Consider the following 22,831-nt stretch of genomic DNA (forward strand, 5'->3'; position numbering starts at 1 on the left):
AATTCATCAGTCTGTCTGTCTGTTCTTCCATTCATTACTCTGTAACGGTTTGTTGTTCATTTGTTAGCTCGTTCGTTCATTCGTTTGTTCGTTCGTTCGTTCGTTTCCTTCCTTCCTTCCTTAGAACCAAACAATTCATTGCAGTTTTTCAGGAGAGGGGGTGTCAATACATTCATGTATTGTTTCACTGTTTACTGCTGAAAAATGAGGGAGAACATGAAGATTATTTGACTGCTGGATTTTCTTTTTATATTTGTGGAACAAATGTTTTCTTCTTCTTTTGGCGCCCCTCAGTGAAAGGTCCTTAAAATCATTCTAACGCTCCCCTTTTGAACGGCCTACTATTCCATTACCCCGTCAAAAAAGTAATCATTGCTTCAGTGTAAAAGAAACACATTGAAAAAATTACAAGCATTACTTTAAATGTTAAGCTCCCTAATCTCTTTGATTCTCTATGTCTGATTCTGAACAATTTTTTTTTTTTTGGATAAAAAAAAAATGTCCACAGTAAATAATATACACTTGTTCACCCAACATAGGTTTTTATAAATCACTGAAGTTGTTTTGTCTACTGTAGACCATCCTCTCATGCTAAAAAGCACAGGTTCAAGTTATTTATTAAAAATTCTTAAATTCATGTTACATATACTGTATGGCAGTGAGGCAACGCCTGACTAACTATGCATATAGAATATGAGTCAGCATCTAAATCAAACTAACTGATTTAAAAATAATGTTGTCAGAAACCACCTTACTTTTATCAAAAGCAATAAAAATGAACAATATAGATTAAGTATTATTTAATGTATTAGTCAAGATTTTAAATTAATTAGTATGATGTAACAGTTTTTAAAATCCTTTTATTTTTTTAAGGCAAATTTCTTTTAATTTCCAGGAGGTGGTTTCTCATCCTCATTAAAAACCCAATTAAAGATGGAATGTAGAAAAGGGATCAATATTCCCTTCATTACTGCTAAAGAATGTGCCCAGGCTTAGTGCTTTTGCTCAATAAGAAATTAACAATAATTACTTTTATCTGCATCAAATACATTAGCAGCCTTAGTGATCGTTTTGTGTAGAGATCATTTGAGGTCGGTAAATTGTGAAAAAAGAGCCTTTTCACCTAGAAATACGTTTGACAGAATAAAATATTTTCATAAAAACTGCCTCTTTTTAAAAATACTTTTTTCCATATATTTTGGCTGAATCTGGGCTTTTATGTCTCCAGTGGGTATTTAGGTATTTTTCTTTTCTCATTTTAGTTATGCAAAAAACTATTAGTTTGTTGTGTTAATTGTAAGATTTTCCTTAGTAATAATTTTTGTTTGTGTGTGCATTATGTCTTTGTTGCACAGAGAATTAGTCACTTGTATATTTTCTTGTCAATATACAGAAAGCTTTAAAAATTTTATCTTTAGTCCAGGTCAAAAATAGTTTATCTTATATCACCAAGTCCATAGTTTTGTAATTTTTCTAAGATCTTTCAGGAACTGGTAGGAAAAAAAAAAACAGAAAAAGGCATACATTTTTGGCACATAAACTTCATCGCTTAATTTAACACACTGTAATTATTTCAAATAAATTGCTGTATGCTTCCTGATGATACAACAGAGACTGATGGAGTGTTGCTAATGTGTAAGTTCGCTCATGATGGTAAACTTTGACTTAGTTGATGAACAACACAGCTCTTATAGGTACAATATCACACATCTGACCTAATTGTAGGCCTACTCAGTTGTACTCAGGCTTGTACACATTAAATTCCACAGTGTTGAATATGCAGTGTCAAAGTACATTAATTCTTTCAGAGTTATTACAACAACAACTGGAGTAAAATATACACTACGGAGAGTTCTAATTTAACACTAATTCCGAGCACTCTTAAAGTGTTACTTTAACCCTTCAAAATTTACTGTGTAACTGACAACGATAGTTTTATTAATTTCCACAACTAAAATGAAGACATATCTCCCGTTTGTAAGAGAGATGCAGTTACAAAAGTTTTTGTTAAGATTTTATAAATTATTATTTTTTCACCCTGGCATTTATTTGCACCAAATTACAAACAAAATATGACCAATTATTTTATCATATAAAGAGACGATGCAATTTTCTCTAGGTAGTACATGAGAAGTGTATTGACTGACTCGATACTTGTGACCTTTTTGTTCCCAAATGTCTAACTCCTAATGCTTTAGCCTGCTATAAGAATAACATTCACTTTAAAATATTTTAAGCTGAAAAGTGTGTTGCATAAAACTTCTGTCTGTTTTGTCGACCAACACTTCTGAAGGAACTTTATATTATTATTAAACACAGAAATTTGCAATTTTTTTTCCCAAGCAAAAACTTTGAGCTGAAATAATTTGCTTCCTTTTGTGTGGAGCTTTGCTTGATGAGAAAACAACCAGAGTATTATGGGATCATTTTTCATCAGCCCTAACTTTTCTTTGAATTATTTTTTATTTAGATCATTTTTTTCCTTCACAGACCAAGATCACTAATCTCTAAATGTTTATTACTGTTTGACAAAAGATCTTACAGGATGATGCTTGGAAAGAAAACATACACTTTCCAACTCTTGTAATTCCCTGCTTTCAGAGATGTTGCAGTGCAAACATTTTGCCTTTTTTTTTTTTTATTGATTAACCTTATTCATTAAAAAAAAAAAAACATATTGCAGTATTATGAAATGGGTTATAGTAAAAAAAAAAGTGAATGAATCTTAAATTTTTTTTCTCAAAAACTTAATGTGAATGAACGTTATTTCTTAATGATAGACAGTGTTACTATTAATAATTTCCAATACTAATTCTTAGACTCTCAACAACATCTACTGTATTTTTTAACAGTTATAACTTTGACATTTTGTCTGAATAATGACACATTATATATCAATAAAATTTGCTATTAAAACCATTAAAACCAATAAAACTTTATATATATATATTTTTTTTATTAGTCTTCAAGGTGTTGAACAATGAAGGTAATTCTAGGGATGTCTGCAGAATGTGACACATTCACCTTTGAAAATATTTCGAAGGATTTGACAAATCCTGTATTTTGTAGTAAAACTTACTTAAGCAACTAGTTCCTGTCTGCAATCTATAAGTCCTGTTGCACCAAGCATTCCTTTTGGGCATTTTTAAGTGTGATGATTAGCAGTTAGAACATTCTTACAACTGGATTTTAGTATTTTAACAAATTAAAGACTCATTGAAAATTGTAGCACAAGTCTATAAGTTCTATAATTACTTCAAACAATTGTAGCTTTACAAGTTCGGAAGACATTAAGTAGTGTTGAAAAAAGCTTGTATTTGGAACTTAGAAAATATGATTAATGTAAAAGACTCTTATCAAATAGTTTTAACAGAAATCACAGTTGTGAAGTCATTTGTTGTATTGATTCGATACTAAAAGATGCTTGTTGGCATGCTTTAACATGGTTTTTGACTGTCCTGCCAATACTTGCACATTCACCAGTAAAAGTTAAAGAAACCTGACAATATCCAAGAAGTTAAAATAAAAACTGTTTGAGACGTAGAAAAAGGTTTTGTAGCATTTGCTAGAAAGCCATGCACCAAGTATGGTGGGTTAAAACAGACATAGTTACATAATAAATATATCATGAAATAAATAAATGCATTTCATAAAAAAATGAAATCTGCATTTTAAATCAGGGCATTGAGTAATCCAATGTATTTTTTAGATTTTTTTAAACATATGTAATTATTTCCACTTTTTAATTCCATATTCTATGACTCATGTGCAGTAACATCACTGTGAAACAATTGACCCAACAAACTCTGAGATCTGCTTGACTATTTTACATTGCAAGTTAAGACAACTTCTTCCAAGTTTGCTCTAACTCTGAGGTCAGTGTTCAATAACTTTAAGAAATGCAATTCTTCTACCAAAAACTCTTGAGAAAGCAGCTCTAGCCTCTGTACCTTCTTCTAAGTATACTTAATAAGTTCATGAGAGAGCTCATTTAGTTCCTGGAAGCTGCCAGACTTCCTCTACATTAACGATCCACATTTTTCGAGCTTGACCTCAGTTCTGTATCTAGACTTTAAAGTAAACACATACATGTAAACATTACAGATGGTTGCTTCTTCCTAAAAAGTTGTGCTCAGTGAAAAACCCTCTAACACTCTTAAAGAAATTATTGATTTATTGAGTCTTGCAGCCAAAGAAAAATCCATCATTTGCCAAAACTTGATGTTCTGCCAAAGACTTATCAGCTGTCTAGTAGCTACATTGGTCTCCAAAGCTAAGTTGGCAATGACTTGCCTAACACTACGTTTAAGCTAATATTAACCCTCAATTATTAAAATATGTTAATGGCTATCCTGTGTATCATCCTTAACACTTATTTGTGCTTATTTCCCTCTTTGTTTGTATTCCAGACAAAAGTCTAACAAAGTAATTTACAGCCAAAGGACTTTATATAAAATATAACATTTTTAACAAATGGCCCATGTTTAACCCCCCACTTTTGCAGGTCTTAGGTCTTGAAATCAAGTATCTTAACAAAGTAAAACATTTTGTTTCGCTGTAGTTCAATATCTATTTTTGAATTTAGGTTTTAAAAGCAGAAAATAAAAAAGTGACTATTTATTTTTGTGATTGTGCTTTGAAACTAAAAGAACAACTACATACAGGTGCTGGTCATAAAATTAGAATATCATGAAAAAGTAGATTGATTTCAGTAATTCCATTTAAAAAGTGAAACTTGTATATTATATTCATACATTACATACAAACTCATATATTTCAGATGTTTATTTTGTTTAATTTTGATGATTACAAATGACAACAAATGAAAATCTCAAATTCATCATATCAGAAAATTAGAATATTGTGAAAAGGTTCAAAATTGATGGCCCCTGGTGCCACACTCTAATCAGCTAATTAACTCAAACCACCTGCAAAAGCCTTTAAATGGTCTTTCAGTCTAGTTCTATAGGCTACACAATCATGGGGAAGACTGCTGACTTGACAGTTGTCCAAAAGACGACCATCGACACCTTGCACAAGGAGGGCAAGACACAAAAGGTCATCGCTAAAGAGGCTGGCTGTTCACAGAGCTCAGTGTCCAAGCACATTAATAGAGAGGCGAAGGGAAGGAAAAGATGTGGTCGAAAAAAGTGTACAAGCAAGAGAGATAACCGCACCCTGGAGAGGATTGTGAAACAAAACCCATTCAAAAATGTGGGGGAGATTCACAAAGAGTGGACTGCAGCTGGAGTGAGTGCTTCAAGAACCACCACACACAGACGTATGAAAGACATGGGTTTCTGCTGTCGCATTCCTTGTGTCAAGCCACTCTTGAACCACAGACAGCGTCAGAAGCGTCTTGCCTGGGCTAAAGAGAAACAGGACTGGACTGCTGGTGAGTGGTCCAAAGTCATGTTCTCTGATGAAAGTAAATTTTGCATTTCCTTTGGAAATCAAGGTCCCAGAGTCTGGAGGAAAAGAAGAGAGGCACTTCATCCACGTTGCTTGAAGTCCAGTGTAAAGTTTCCACAGTCAGTGATGGTTTGGGGTGCCATGTCATCTGCTGGTGTTGGTCCATTGTGTTTTCTGAGGTCCAGGGTCAACGCAGCCACATACCAGGAAGTTTTAGAGCACTTCATGCTTCCTGCAGCTGACCAACTTTTTGGAGATGCAGATTTCATTTTCCAACAGGACTTGGCACCTGCACACAGTGCCAAAGCTACCAGTACCTGGTTGAAGGACCATGGTATCCCTGTTCTTAATTGGCCAGCAAACTCTCCTGACCTTAACCCCATAGAAAATCTATGGGGTATTGTGAAGAAGAAGATGCAATACACCAGACCCAACAATTCAGAAGAGCTAAAAGCCACTATTAGATCAACCTGGGCTATCATAACACCTGAGCAGTGCCACAGACTGATCGACTCCATGCCACGCCGCATTGCTGCAGTAATACAGGCCAAAGGAGGCCCAACTAAATACTGAGTGCTGTACATGCTCATACTTTTCATGTTCATACTTTTCAGTTGGCCAACATTTCTATAAATCCTTTGTTTTTATTGGTCTTCAGTAATATTCTAATTTTCTGATATGATGAATTTGAGATTTTCATTTGTTGTCATTTGTAATCATCAAAATTAAACAAAATAAACATCTGAAATATATGAGTTTGTATGTAATGTATGAATATAATATACAAGTTTCACTTTTTAAATGGAATTACTGAAATCAATCTACTTTTTCATGATATTCTAATTTTATGACCAGCACCTGTACATTTTCATGGTTCTCCCCTTTTAGGACTCTGAGCTTTTAGTTTTCAGTCATTAGTTATTTTGTTTTCTTGATCTTTGGTGTATTTTGTATTACATTCAAGCAGTCTTTAGTTACTCTCTGCTGCCCCCTTGTGCTTGTTTCCTTTCCCCTTGACTTCCTCTAGTTAGTTCCACTCACACCTGCTCCTTATTGAGCTCATTAGTCCATCCTTTGTTCTGTTCCCCTTATATACTCCTCCTCTGCAGTCACTCACTGCAGGTTCCTTTTTGTTGTTTGTTGCTTCCTCATCTCTGCCCCCCTACGTGAGATTCCCTTGATGGTTTCTAATCATTTGTTTCTTTGCATTTTTGGATTTTGCCTCAGTTACTAATTAAATCTACAACATTCACATCAGCCTCCTGGTCTATGCATTTGGGTCCTCTACCAACCTCCATACAAATCGTGACATAAAAGGATTGGATTTAACTCTTTTTCATCATATTGTATAAGGGAACCCATCTTCAAAAGGCCTTGCTGAATCCAGAAATAAACTTGACTGTTACTTGGCACTTTCAGTTTGAATTGTGTGTGCATCTGTGTCTGACTGACAATGAATAACTGTGTTGTAAACAAACACACATTGCAACTGGTTAAACAGTAGTTGATTTTTTAACAGTAATACAGACCATCATAAATTGTCTAAGTACAATACCTTTGACAGAAGCCCCATTTACACTACCCTTGAAAAACTGATTCATGCCGAGACCGGTCCGAGCTCGGTTCTGACGACCGTTTACACATCACGCTTTCTCGGTTCCTCGACTCCTCGCCTCCTAGTGACGATCTGCGGTATTACTGCTAGTATTGAAGGAGGAAATCAAGCAGTCGGTGGCGGTAATGCACCAAAAGTTGTTTGCCAACTGCCAGAAAACACAAGAAGAAGACAAAGAAGGAGGGAATCAAGCAAATCAAAATGGCGCCGCCCGTCACATTCAGAAAGTTAGGCTTGATTATTATTGCTGTACCTTGGTGTTATTATTTAAAATGCCATTATTTAAAATGTTGCGTGGAGAAGATTTCAATTGTTGTTTATAGTTGAAGAAGAAGTTGTTCTTCTTCTGTTTCTGGAGGGGCATTACCGCCAACTACTGGAATGGACTGTGAATCGCGATGTGCAGCCAGACTGAGATGACGCGTTCTGCTCATGCGCTCTTGTTATCAGAGAACCGAGCCAGGGAAAAACTGAGCCGATCCCATTTCTAGAACTGGTCTGCAGTTATCCTGGTTCGGTTGTGTCTAGCTCCGTTCAGTTCAGTTTGCTTTCCATTCACACACGATAAGTTATCTCAGTTACTGAGCTCGGACCGGTCTCGGCACGGTTTTTCAAGGCTAGTGTAAATGGGGTAATTGTTTTCTGTGTGATTCAATGGTTAGGAAGTTGAAAGCCCATCTATCCATCCATTTTCTCCTACTTAGTCCTTATTAAGATCACAGTGGTGCTGGTGCCTATCTCCCGCAATCTACGGGCGAGAGGTGGGCTACACCCTGGATAGGTCGCCAGTCTGTTGCAGGGCAACAGAAAGACATGCAACCACGCACACACACACTCGCACCTAAGGACGATTTGGAGAAGTCAATCAACCAGTCATCTTTTTGGACTGTGGGAGGAACCTGGAATACCAAGAGAGAACCCACACATACGCAGGGAGAACATGCAAACACCAAGAACCTAAAAGCTTTTTGCAGAAAGGCAACAACGTGCGCCAATGTCACAAATGAATAGGCAGCCCATACAAGGTGTATGGCTAAGAGTAGCATTGGTTTGGCCAAATATATTTGCAGCATATTTCTTCTTTATAATGCTTGTGGTGTTTTTGATTCTCCATTCATGCTCTCCCCCATGTCTATAACTATTAGTGATTGAAGTACTTTATAGTTGTGGTAAAACATTCTAACATAAAATCAGTGAATCACCACCCAGTTGGCTGTTTTTAGCTTACATTTTATTGACACTTTTAAATTGGAACTAGAATTGCGCTAGAATCTTTACATGGAAAATATTCACTTTCCAATGTGTTGCAATTTTTGTTTTAACTGCTGAATTCAAGGCAAGCCATTGTATTGACTGTATGAATGTATTGGCCTGTACCACTTCATGTGGACATTAAATTAGAAATATCTAAAGCTCAGTCTTGCTCACAGCTGCTTAACATTTTTAATCTTCAGCATATAGGTAAAACTATTATCTCTTGTACAAAGCTCTTATATTCCTTTTTATAATTATTTGAATCCTCAAACTTTTTTTTTAAATTAAAGATAACCTAAATAAGGTTTTCATTGGAGTTTGAAGACTTAAAGTCTTAGAAATGGTTTTTAAAAACTTTTTTAGACTGTAAGATTTCAGTGACTTTTTTCTCTTCTGTTCTTTAATCCCTTTATTTTTGATAAACTTGATATTTTCTTTTTTGTAATTTTTCATTTGTTTCTAAGGTCTAGAAGAATCTTACTATAAGAGGCGGTTTCATAAGTACAGCAATAGTGAGATCAGACAGCTGCCAAGCACCAAACATTGAAGTAAAACTACAAGTAAAGGCTACAAGTGGAGGAGTTGCAGGATTAGACAGCATTATCTGAGATGAATCTGACATTAATAGGGGTTTCATTTCAGACTTACAAATGCCTGCTGGTTGTGTCCTGCTGGTACCTGGCATTTTGAAATACACTGTGACAATAGGCTGATGCTGGAATCTCGGTTACAACAACATGCCCAAACAAGTCGGCAAAGGTTATGGTTTCAAAAGGCTGAACTCATGGAATGAAGATTGTGATATCGTGCAGCAAACATAACAGAACACAGTGACATCTGTGTCTGCCATCTGGACTTGGGTACAAAACCCTGACCTTGTCACAAGAACTGACCAGAATTGAATTGTGGGTCCAGAGTCCTGTACACAGATCGACATAACAAAAAAACAAACAAAAAAAGAACGACAACTCATTATGTATTTGGTCTTTCAGAAAAAAATTAGGACACATGAATCTATGTTTTTCCTATTGCCTGGATTTTAAATGGTTTATCTACATCAAAACAGCAGAAAAGACTAACCTTGGTTTAACACAATGCAAAAGACATATCAACAAAGGTTTACTTTTGAGTGAAAAAAAATAGAAGTTTATAATTAGATTGTTTTTAGGAAACTGTTGTTGCTCTGCCTCCTTGAACATTACACTGAAATTTTTGAGACTGAGGTCCTCAGTGCTGCCGAATTTTCACAATTTGGTACACCACTGTTTTTCCTACCACTTCTTGCCAACCTGTCCACAACTATATTAAATGAGATCATTATATCTATCCAGGACTTTCATTGTTCTCAATTCTCAACCAATCCCAGTTATATAAATACTCATTCTGTCATGATGGGTTTCAGAGCAAGCCCAATAGGCAGAACACACACGGAGGCTGGATAAAAAGTTTAACAGAGTTTATTGAATCACAAGCACATGTATATTGCACAGGAACTGGAACTGATCAGGGGGCAGGTTCACTGGAGTCTGCAGGGATGTTAGCAAACGGACTGATGAGTTATGAGTCTTTGATATTTCTGAGGAATACCTTGAAGGAATCCGGGTTTCTCTTTGAGAGAGGAAACTGTTGGGTCCAGAGACTGTTTGTTCAGCAGAGTCCAATAATTGCTTCAGCGTCTTACTTCTGACTTTGAGGGCAGACCTTGATTTGAGTTTCCAGCTCTTAGCCAAGAGCTGCAAGGGAATCCACAGAAGAGTCTTCAGGTTTGGCTCTCGAGGGCAGGCTCGGCAGGTTAAGCTCATCCAGAGCCTCAGGGAGAGACAGGATTCCTGTGAGGCAAAAAACAAGGAAGAATTAGAATCTGATCTCATCAAGAGATAGCTAAGATTCTCAGGTTACTAGGCTCAGGTCGCTAACCAAACTAGATCAACACTGCAGCGTTGAAGCAAGGTCTGGAGGCAGGTTATATAGCGCTGGACTTCTGATGATGAGATGCGCCACAGGTGTGTTGGAAGGCTCAGCTCAGGAGGATCCACGGCGCACTCTGCTGGAGGAAGGTGGTACAGCTCCAGATCCCAACACATTCAATAAATTACACTACTATGAAATAGTTCATTAATTTCAATAAGTTTCATTTCACAAAACAGATTATGTAGATTAATTAAATAAAGACCAATGTTTTAGAGCCTTAATCTCTGTTATTTAGTATGAGTTTTTTATGAACAACTATGGTCAAGCCTAATCAAAGATCATAATCTAAATGATAAATTATGTTTAGAGTATTTAATAGGTATTTAAGTAAGTTTGTATACATTTATTACCAATACACCAAGACTGTTATACAGTATGGTGCCAAAGTGCAAGAAAAAGAAAAAAACAAAAACAAAAGGGAAAAAATATACAAGAAGCACTATGAATGGGCCCATGAAATATATAATTGATGCAGTCTCTGGCCTGTCATGGCCTTTTATATTTGCATAAATTGGATTAAGAATGAACCTCATTGAAATGCATCTTTGTATTTGGGACCATAATAATTTTGTCATATTGGAAAGGGGGGAAAAAAATCGCTTTTCACTAAATATCTTTCAACTGCTTGTAAAAATTGCAGTGACCAAATAGCGGGCTCCATTTGATATTTTCTGCCTGTTTTGTGCCCTTTTACAAAAGGATTTATAGACCCCTGCTGATAAAAGAAACAAGACATACAATATGTAATCTTGGTGGAGAAGATCTCTTTCTACTCTGCTTGTTTCTCTTTTTTAGACCATCTTTTATATTCAAAATATGTTTCTCACATTTCCCACACTTATGTAGTTTTTTGTGAATTGATTTGATCAAAAAGAGACTTTTCTGTGCCAACATTGTCTATCTAATAGGATAATCTTGATAGAAACTAAATATAAAGCTCTGCAAAAAACTTCAATATCCCCCCTCTACTTGATCCATAAACCCTTTTTCTTTCAATGATTGATGGTTAAAAATAGAAAATGTTTACATTTGCATGGTCCTGCATTGCAACATCTTTTTTACCTACTATAGCTGACCAACTATCCAGATGCTCTCAGTGAGCAGGTAATTCTGATGCAGCCCATGAAGTCTGCATTGCAGAGGCACAGTCAGAATGACTTAACACAAACTGTTGTCTAGGTATCTTTGGAAATCAGTAAATGCAATATCATTCTTTATAGAATACAAAGTGCCACCTTTTGGCCATAGTGTCTCATTTACTCCCAGCTTTGAATGGTTGCAGAAAGGGCAGATTAACAGTTCTGCATGTGTACACTTTATTTACACATTTTCAGTGATTCTGTTTAATTAACTTGAATCCAATACTTCAGAGTGATAATTGTATTTAGCCTAAAGCTGTTGTGCTGATGTGAGATAATACAATCTGAAGGCTTTTTCATTTGCTATCACTGACACTGAGAAAGCCTTTTTAATCAATTATTTAGTTTATTAAAAAGCATTACTTAATTTTAAGTCATGACACAAGTTAATTTAAGACCATTTAAAATAGAATTTTAAGGGACCCTCTATTTCTCTTAAGGAAAAATGACACCAAGAGTAGAAAAAAGGGAGTTTAAGCTAAAGTAGTAATAACAAAAAGAAAATGTTGCTTGTTGTAAAATCTTACAGAATAAAAGACTCCCTGTAATACTAAAGTGATATTAAAAGCAATAGTTACAACTCTACCTCCACCATGCCATTAAGCGCCATATTAACAGTTACCCACTCTTGATCACAAAACAGTGAGGTTTTGGATCAAAAGCTAAAAACGCATCTAGTTGTTCTACTTATCTGGATGTGTTCTTCCAGACAATGTTTTATTTTATTTTAAATGTGAAATTTACTTTTAACATCCATTGTGTTAGAATAAATTAAAACACAAGTCATAATACTCTTTTTCTTTTACCGACTAGTTTTTTTTTTTGCTTTTATTGGAAGCAAAGACGGAGTCAATTAATACTTCTCCAACTGATTTATTCATTATCAACATAAATAAACTACTATTAGTAAACAAATAAGATCAACCATGCAAAAAAATGTTTGCATACAGACTTCTAAAGGAAATATTTTCTCTGACTTAGGTGACAAGTTAAATCAGGAATGTTGGCTGCAAAAGACTTGCTGTATGACCTCTTTGGCTGCAGCACAACAAAGAATGGTTGAGCTCTGATTCCACTTTTCAAATGCAAATCCAAAGCCCCCAGCACACCCACTAATTACTTATCCTGCATGTCCTGATTCACTTCATTGATCAGCAGACATATTCAAGACCTCAGAAAGGCACCTTTTGGAAAGGCCCAGTTATGTGTTTAACACAATGCATTAGATTCCAGTACATACACACAGGCTTGAGATGTCTAGAATCAACCGCACAAATCAACCTCAAAGGAAAAGCTTTTAATCACCTTTTTTAGTTTTTGTAGTGATGAAAGCACATAGCAGATAAACAGGATTTGTTATAATTATTTCAATCTGAAAAACTCACACAGAAAGAAAAAGACAGAAGAATTTTATTGATACAATTACTTTAGTCTTTGGTGCTCAGACCTCGGCAGGAACCATCAGTGCTGAATGTTGTTTGATATGCATGAAAAGGAGTAAAGAACAGGGATGTTTCCCCCCACCTCGGGGATGGAGGTGGGTTGAATTGGGGTCATCTGTATCGAAATCAGACATATCTAAACTACTGCTTGAGCTCTGGCTGAGTGGCAGACTGAGTTTTGGATTTTGAGACCTTTTAAGGCCCCGTCCACACGAATTCAAAACGAACACGAAACGCTGATATTTTCCAAAACGTTTGCCATAAAGACGGAGACGTAAAATAAATGTGAGCGTCCACACGAATGCATGAAAACGCTGCAAAATGTATGCGAGGCCTGTAAGTGGCGCTGTGGTGCCAAAGCAAAAATAAGCGACGAAATGTTGGGCATGCGCACTAATATTTATACATGGTTGCCCTGCGGGTCCATTTTCGTGGTTAAGTCAAATTAAGGTGCTGAACTATGTCGTCGATATTGCTCTGTTCTTCCTGGAGATATTCCAGAAGAAGAAGATTCTGTTGTAAGCCCGACAGCAGGGTGAGTAGCATTAGCAGCAACGGCGCCATTGTTGTTGTGATACTGTGTCGCGCATGTGTGTTTAGAGGCGACGCTATGACGCATGCGTGTAAAAAAAAAAATGCGGTTAGAGCGTAAAGATGGAAACGCGAAAACGGCGTTTCGAAATCTTCCCACTCTGAAGGCTGAATAAAAAAAAGATCGTTTACAGACCCCCGAAACGCCGGCTTCGTGTGGATGAAAGTGGTGAAAAATTTGTGCGTTTAGGCCAGGGTTCGTCTTCGTGTGGACGGGGCCTAAGATGAACTCTGGATGTTGATTGGGCTTTCGTGGAGGTGTGATTCAAAGCCCATTAGCTTGTGTCTGAGGCGGATGAGGGTAAGTAATCAGGTTCTTCAGTTGAACTTCTACCTAAGCTTCATTTAAAACAGTGTTCATGTAAATAAGTAAAAGAATATGATGTAGGTGAAGTAGACCACTTCACCTACAAGTAGGTGTCTACTTCACCTGAAGTAGACACCTACTTGTGCACTTTCCCTGTTCCTCACACCTCAGTACTCACCACTCATCCAATGTGTGAAACCTACTGTGAGGACAGTAAAGGTGTGGCCAGAGGGCTCAGACGCTGTTCTTCAGGACCGGTTCAGGAAAACAGATTGGAATACTTTCTGCCACACAAATTTGGATCAGTATGCCTCATCTGTACTCGACCACATCTCCACCACAATTGACTGTGTCACGACCCACAAACGCATCACCATGGACCCCAACCAGAAACCCTGGATGAACAGAGATGCTCGTCTCCTGCTGATGGCCTCCAATATCGTGTTCAGGTCAGGGGATGCGCAGACCTACAGTGCAGCCAGGGCTGCCAAACACCACTACAAACACTAAAGGTAAGGTTGAGGATCACTTTTCCAACTCCGACCCCTGACATATGTGGCAAGGCCTTCAGATTCTCACAGACTACAAGAACTTCAATACCGCCCCCACCTCCTCTGATGCCTCCCTCATCAACGAGCTTAACAACTTCTATGCGCGATTTGAGAGACGGAATACAAAAACTGCAACCAAGGCAGCCACTACCCCAGACCAACAGCCACTGACTCTCCTCTGCAGTGGTGTAGGGGCAGCTCTGTGCAGGATTAAATCCAACAAGGCTGAGGGTCCTGATGGCATACCTGGACGTGTCCCCAGAGTGTGCTCTGGGGAGCTGGCAGGAGTGCTGACGGACATCTTCAACCTGTCCCTGGCCCGCGCTGTGGTGCCAACCTGCTTCAAGTCTACCTCAATCGTCTCAATCCCCAAGAACTCCAACCCAACCAGACTCAATGACTACCGCCCGGTAGCCCTCACCCCCATTATCACCAAGTGCTTGGAGCGACTGGTCCTAGCACACCTCAGATCCTGTCTCCCCCCCACCAATTTGCATACAGGCAGAATAGAAGCACAGAGGATGCAGTCTCCATAGCACTGCGCACTGTCCTTTCTCACCTGGACAGCAAGAACACTTACACCAGAATACTGTTCTTAGACTTTAGTTAAGCATTTAATACTGTCATCCCATCACAACTCATTAACAAACTCACGGACCATGGCATCAGTTCACTCATGTGCAACTGGTTGCTATACTTCCTGACCGGTTGACCCCAACATGTTCGGCAGGACAACCATTGCTCATCCACCACCATTATAAACACCGGAGTGCCACAAGGTTTGTGTGATGAGTCCCTTCCTCTACTCTCTCCTAACCCACGACTGCAGACTTGTCCAAGGCTCATCAAGTTTGGCATCATCAAGTTTGCAGACGACACCTACAGGGAGGTGGTGGAATGTCTGGCTGAATGGTGCGACAAAAACAACCTGCAGCTGAACACCGAGAAGACCAAGGAGCTCATTATGGACTTCAGGAGGAGCGTTGACCTACACCCACCCATCCAAATCAAGGGGATAACTGTGGAGTGTGTGGACAGCTTTAAGTTCCTGGGAGTCCACATCTCAGAGGACCTAACCTGGACGATCAGCTGCTCCAAGCTCATCAAGAAGGCACACCAGCGCCTCTTCTTTATCAGGACCCTGAGGAAGAACCACCTGTCCTTAGAGATCCTCACGAACTTCTACCGCAGGTGAGAGCATCCTCACCAACTGTATTACAGTTTGGTACGGGAACTGCTCTGTCGCCGAACGGAAGGCGCTGCAGAGGGTGGTGAAAACTGTCCAGCACATCGCACCCCTCCCTACCATCAAGGACATCTAGAGGAAGCGATGTCTGAAAAGGGCCTGGAAAATCACCAAGGACTTCACTCACCCTGCACACACACTCTTCTCCCTCCTGCACTCTGGAAGGTGTTACAGAAGCCTACGGCCAGAACCACCAGGCACCGGAACAGCTTCTTTCCCACAGCTGTCATGTTCCTGAATGCCTCCTGACACAACTTTAAGGACAAAAATAACATATGGACTGTCCTCACACTCACACACATACCATGGACTGTTCCTCTCACACACATACACAATCTGTGTACAATCTGTATATAATCTGTAAATCTTATCTGCCATTATTTATCTTGTATTATAAATCCGCTAATACATATATAATCCTTTTCTGAACATTCCTGTATATTCTGTATAATCTGTGCATGTAGCTCCCACATTCATATTTATATTTATACATGACTTTTACAGTCCCTAACTATTACTTTTTGCTTGTAGATACACCTGTAATAATATTTAAATCCTGTATAGCACTTCTGGATAGATGCAAACCACATTTCGTTGCTAAAGTTGAATTCTAATTCTAATTCTAATTCTAATTAGAAATCTCTTTTAAATTCCACTGATAGTTGGGAATATATGCAGGATATTGTACAAAACTGAACCAAAATCCATATCTACTGGTCTTTTCACAGACAATATATAACTTTAAATCACATTATTTCAAACAGAAACCTTACATGGTAATGTTTGATCTACTTTGACCAGACAGGAACGCAAAATGCAGTATTTTGTGCTTGTTAATCAGTTTAAATCACACCAAGAATATCTGTATAAACTACCTAATCTGTAAATTGGGACCAAAGGATGCATGTCTTTGATTCCTTACAAGTATGGGGAATATAGCCGTCATGTATTCACCCTTATATTCTAATACAGTTTAATAAGATCCGAATCTATATACTGTGTATTTGTGTATTAAGAGATCCAACATGCCAGTAAGGATTTGTGTCGAAGATTCAATCACATTAAAAGCCAAATCTTTAATCTGTCATCCAAGAATGAAGAAAGCGCGGCACAACTGCACAGTCTGCATGGTGTTGCAGACTCTAACACTGTTGCCTCAGAAGGTCTTAAATAGCTTTGATTCCTAGCCAAAGGGTTTTTCTGCACTGAGTTTGCACGTTTTCCACATGTTCTTACTGGTAACCCGCTTCCCACTGTCCAAAAAGTTTATTAGTGACTCCAAAGGGTGTGCATGGTTGTCTGTCTCTATTGACCTGCAACGGACTGGCAACCTGTCCAGGGTGTATGCTGCCTTTCGCTCATTACCTACTGGATATAAGCACCAGCCCCCTGTAGCCTGACAGAAAATAAATAGGAGTTTGATACATCGATGCGGGACAACTACAATCCTACTGATATATGGCTGCAAGAAGAGCATTAAATAAGCAGCATAAAACCTCACAGTTGGTCTAGAGGAGCAGCAGAAAACCATAGGTGGAACAATATTGAGGCACAAATACGCAATGCACACTCCATTAATCTGGCCTTATTGGAAGAGGGAAAGCAGAGTTGGGTAAAAACTATTTACTTTTAATATGTTAGTATCACTTGCGTAATTGCGGGAAAAAGTATGTTCTAGAAACTGTTTTCCATCTTTTCTTTTATTCTTAAATAAGAGGAGGCTACAATGGTATGAATGTTTGGATCCTTTTGCAAGGCAACAATAATTTCTAACATAAAAGGGTCTATGTTTCCTAAGTTTCAGTGATGAATATAAGATGGTCATAGGGTTATTAACCCATCGATGGGAGGTATGTTGCTCCCCTTTTGTCTGCATGTGTGTGTCTGAGCCTGTCCTCCCCTATGACCAATGTATCATACACACCGCCAGGGTATTCTATAAATAACAACTTGATGTTCACTTATGGGTGGAGTATGTCTGGGGAGGTGTAATAAATGTTGTAAGAGTGTTTGTGTTGTTCTCATCTCCTTTGCTTCTTGCAGTTGGTGGTCCGTTAACTTTTATCAGAAGAGTCATCTTTGTGGATCTCAATCTCTGACCTTCAGGCACATAGTCTCACTCACAATGCCCCTCAGGCGACTAATAAGTTCCGGGAGCATGCAGCAATCACCCGCTCCCCCAGCTTAAACAGCATGGTGGCTAACCTCCACTCACCACATGGTAGCATGGGTTCCTCAGCTGCACTGCTGAGGAAGTGTGCATGCTTTGTCAGCCTAATGTCAGATTACAGCTTAACTGACTTCGGTTGTCTTTTGGAACACTTGTAAGGAAATCATTTGGCTCTGATATGTTTATGAGCTTCCGTGTTAAATATGGCTAAGAAGCTGGCAGTGAGCCTATGACTAAAAATAACCTTTTAATGCTTCAGTGAAAAATGATAGAACCATTCAGCTCCTTCATTCATGATATCAATCTTGACTAGCATTCTTTTACAGATTTAGCTTAGATATAGCATAAAAGTGTGTGTTTTTAAAAGCATATACATGAATGCAATTAGAGCTAGATATTTATATAACACTTAATTATTAAAATATTTAAAATAATTTAACCAACTAAAAAAGGAATATTTATCTAAATTAAAGTATATTATTTGATATAGCCAGATAAATTCCACATGAGCCACAGTTAAATGAACAAAGAGTTTTCTGTAGCTTTATTTGAAACAATGTTTTGGTTTTGTTTGTTTTTTTGTTTTTGTTTTTTAATTATATATCCACAGTGAGTCTGCTCCAATTGAGGCAAGAAATTCGTAAATACAGAGAGAAATTATGTATATATATATATATATATATATATATATATATATATATATATATATATATATATATATATATATATATATATATATATATATATATATATATATATATATATATATATATATATATATATATATATATATATATATATATTTAAGTATTTAAAAAATCATCCTTTACTTACTTGATGTCTAATATCTTAATCTTAGATCTTAATATAACAATTTTTTCTTTCACCTTATAACTGTTATTCTCATTCTGGTCTCTTCGAGTCTTTCACACAAACAATGACAATGTGTTGAAGGCTTATTGGCCATCTTTGGTGAAAAAAAAAATTAAGATTTTTACAGTTTGCAGTTTATTTTGTCATCAACACTTCAAAAATTTTTTAAGATAAACTGTGATAGAAAATAACTTCTATACAAGTATGCATTAAAAAACTAAACAAATATTTGATTATAATGGATCATTTGATCTGTCCAATTTAAAGTTTCGTTACAACTGCAAAAGAAGCTTAACAATATATATATATATATATATATATATATATATATATATATATATATATATATATATATATATATATATATATATATATATATATATATATATATAAGCTTTTATTATTATTAAGCTGTTATTGTTTTTTCTCATCCCAACTCCTCCTTCGTAAAAACAAATGATTCCTCTGTTTATGAAGCCACTGCAGAAGGTATGTTTATTAGACAGAGAAGCAGTTGTATGGTATTACTGATTGCATTATAGGACATACTGTGAATGACTATAGTGGAAGAGAAAAACCTTCAAAACTATCTCCTAAAACCAGGTGTGCTCTGGAACCCGGACATCATGGTATATGTACGGAAGAGCCTTTACCCCCTCAACACTCTCTGGAAATGGTACAGTCCATTTAAAAACGTTCCTGTCATCTCTCAGTGCTCTGTGTCCTTTCAACAGTCAGCTGCGGGGTGCACATTTCACTGGGGTAGTGCTGGCTCTCAGACACACACATGCACACATGCTGCTACGGAGATCTCCGAAACACACACACAGGCATGCTTTCACACTGACACACACACCGTTTCTGCTGAAACGTATACTCCCTCTTGCAAACACATATTTCCCCTGAGCCAGATGCGTCTCTTTAACTGGAAAGGACAAACAGCTCTGAGGATTTAAGTTTACATTTTCATAAACAAAAGAGTGAGAGAACTGAAAGAGAAGGATTTTATTCCTAGACAGGAAATGGTCAACTTGTCAGCATGACATCGTGTTTGGATTCCCCTCTGTCCCCCAGGCAAAAATCCTGAAAATGATGGATGACAACAAGCAGCTGGCCCAGCGCATCGATGGGGCCATTCAGTCGGCCAGCCAGGAGGTGACCAACCTGCGGTCAGAGCTGAGCGCCACCAGCCGCAGATTGGCTGAGTTGGGAGCAACGGACTCTTCCGCCAGCATGCTGGAGACAGTGCAGCACAACCACAACGGTAAGCGAGCCTGTGAGTGCAGCCTGCCCGAGTTGTGTGCTGAGAGGTGGCAAGAATGTGGAGCCAATAAGTGCCCTCCAGATAGAGCTTGCAAAGTGCCCCCACTCATAAGCAAAAGTGGCTATTTCAGTGTGAGAGAGTGGATGGATTGAGTGAAAATGTGTCCGTTCTCTGTTGACTTGTGTCCACTTTCAGCTGTCCCAAAATGCACTCTCATGTTGAATAATTAACCCCTTGAACTTTCGAGGTGGAAGGGAGGGGGAGTTAAGGGGGTGGGTGGTGCACTTGTGTAGAGGCAGAGTGGGTAAAGTTACAGCGTCTTTTCACTCTGTGCTCTACTTTTCCCTTAGCTTGACAGAGGACCGGTGTCTTTTGAGAGGCAAACGAGAGGGCTGGATTTCGGGTTGCTGTGGGTTACTGTTTCCAAGCCCTTTGAATGTCTGCCCAGTGTGTCCTCTTAATATATACACACTGCACCCGCTTTCTCCATTGTTTCTTGACACTCTTACTCTTCAAACTTTTTGTATAACAGATGGTATTGAAATTTTTTTTATTGATGCATAACTGTTTCTGCCTCATCAGTGTGTAGGTGAATGGGTTTAATAGCTTCTTTAAACTTCTACCATGCACACTAATGCAGAAAGTCCTGCTGTTTCCATAGCAGTCAGCTGGTACAGTGGACTGAAGGATCGGATATGGCCCGTCCACTTTGGCAGCTTGCTGTTCTGAAACATTTCCCTCTCACACTTCCAAGATCAAGCTCCCTGACAGACCTGTGGTATTTCCTTCCCTACATGCTGAAACTGTTGGGTAGGTTTCCTTTTATACTGACAGGGAGTACTCTAATGACCCCTTGCTTTACTTTTTTTAAATCAGGAAGAAAGTGAACACTGGTCGTCTTACACAGCTGATCGGGAGGCAGTTTGGAGTGGTGTCAGCTCTGTTTTCAGCGGCTTTGTCTCTTCCTGAGTGTGCTGTGTGCTGCGTATTATCCCTTTAACAGTGATGCACATTCGCATTCCTGCTGTTTCCATAGCAGTGTTTGTGTGCGTGTATGTGTGTGTTAGTGAAAGGGACGCTGAGCATTCCTCTGGGAGGGTTTTGATCACTGATGTCACCATCCATTGTTTCTGCTTGCTGGCTTTACTGAAATGATGCCTGAGATGAGGAGATTATGCAGCGATACTACACACATCTGTGAGAATATTCCTAGATATTCACATTTCTAGCGCAAAAGTAAATTTTTGCTGGTTCATGTCTTTGTTTGACCTCTGGGTCCTGTATATCTTCTTGTGTCCAAGTCAATATATCTTTTGTTTCATTCCACTTCACACCCACTTCTTCCAATCTGTCCTCAACCCCCATTCTCTTCTAGCAGCTTCCTGCAAGCTTTGGACGTAAAGCATAAATGACTGGGAAAGGGGGTTAAGGTAATTCATCACAAGAGGCTGCGTGGATTGGGAAGGGAGGTGTGTGGTAAGGGTCGATGGTTCATTGCACAGCCGGTAAAAGTAAAAACCCCAAGAGAACGCGTGCTGGGGGCACATTCTGTCCCTTCACTACATGCAGCACTAACCTGTCTAGCAAACCAGCTGACTTTAATTGCATTCCTACTGCCTGTGGGGTTTGCATTTGCATGTTACATTTGCTTCAGTGATGTAAAAAAGGGACTATTCATGGAACTATTCTGATATTCTGTGGAGAATTTTATTCTTGTTAAAATATTAGAACCCTCTTGTTCAGTGCAAAGATATTTCACATCAGGACATAGTAAATGTATGTTTTTACCATTAAGTATCTACTAGATAAAACCCTGCAGGGAAATAGAAACATGCTTATTTCACTTTACAGGGCTGGTATCATGACTTTTTACAGCTTTTCCAAGCCAAAAAGATATAAGGCTTTTAACTAATATTAGTCATAGTGATTATAATAAAACTTAAAAAAAATGTGTAAAAAAGAAAAGCAAAATTTGTGAAAGAAATTGTTTTGAAAATCAAATGTAGGTTTCCACTTATAGCAGAAATTGGAAATTCTCATTCCAGTGAACATTTTTATTGGGTGGGGTGGGGGTCAGGATTAATGTTAAAAGAGAGCAGAAGCTTAGCTAAGAAGCCAGTGCCCTCTAGAAGGATTTGAATGGTGCTCTTTTAAAAGGCTGGTGTGCCATCCAGCAAGGTGTTTGAAATACCAAATAAAAGCTAGTAATCATGACTGAGTGGTTTGTGATTGAACTCCATCTCTGAACATTGGCAGATGTTTTAGACTGACACGGGGGCATGAAAAAAAGAGCATGGTATTGAGCAGGAATTTAAGGGACATTCAATGTTTAATCCTTCCAAGGTATATATATATATATATATATATATATATATATATATATATATATATATATATATATATATATATATATATATATATATATATATCCTGTATTAATCAGGGGCTAAGAAACAAGAGGCATCAACAGTGGTACTCTGATGTATTCAGTACTGGAGGATTTCCCAGAAAAGTGTTTTGGGAAGAATTTTATTTACTGCAAAGGGGCTTTTACAATTTATTCATTTCCAGCTAAGGCAGCTGGCAAAGATCAAACCAGTCCTTCAGAGACAGCACTTTGAGACAGTAATCCACGCCTTTGTGACCACTCGGCTGGATTACTGTAATGCACTTTATGTGGGGATTGCTGGGTCCTCAATTGCTCGTCTTCAACTTGTTCAAAATGCTGCTGCACGTCTTTTAACTGGCACACGCAAGTACGAGCACATTTCACCTGTTTTAGCTTCACTCCACTGGCTGCCCATCCATTTTAGGATTCATTTTAAAATTCTTTTATTTACTTTTAAAGCCTTGAATGGCCTTGCCCCAATTTACCTCTCTGAGCTTCTGCACCCCTACACTCCCAGCCGATCTCTCAGGTCAGCTGATCAGCTGCTCCTGACAGTGCCTAAAGCAAGGCTTAAGCTCAGAGGGGATCGAGCGTTTTCTGTTGCAGC

General features: G+C 38.1%; 1 protein-coding gene across 6 annotated transcripts in view; it reads left to right on the forward strand.

Moving 5' to 3' along the window:
• kazna (kazrin, periplakin interacting protein a) overlaps window positions 1-22,831 on the forward strand; it is a 267,686-nt gene that overhangs the window by 72,164 nt on the left and 172,691 nt on the right. For 5 of the 6 annotated variants that reach the window (XM_038305916.1, XM_038305915.1, XM_038305914.1 and 2 more), the window contains exon 3: window positions 19,646-19,835. In XM_038305916.1, coding sequence (XP_038161844.1) covers window positions 19,646-19,835 — 190 coding nt within the window. Of the gene's footprint in view, window positions 1-19,284; window positions 19,552-19,645; window positions 19,836-22,831 lie in introns of those variants that run through there. The other variant, XM_038305919.1, reaches the window with a different exon arrangement.

The sequence above is a fragment of the Cyprinodon tularosa genome, unplaced genomic scaffold (assembly GCF_016077235.1).
Source record: "Cyprinodon tularosa strain WSP-4 unplaced genomic scaffold, ASM1607723v1 ctg57, whole genome shotgun sequence".
Taxonomy (NCBI): domain Eukaryota; kingdom Metazoa; phylum Chordata; class Actinopteri; order Cyprinodontiformes; family Cyprinodontidae; genus Cyprinodon; species Cyprinodon tularosa.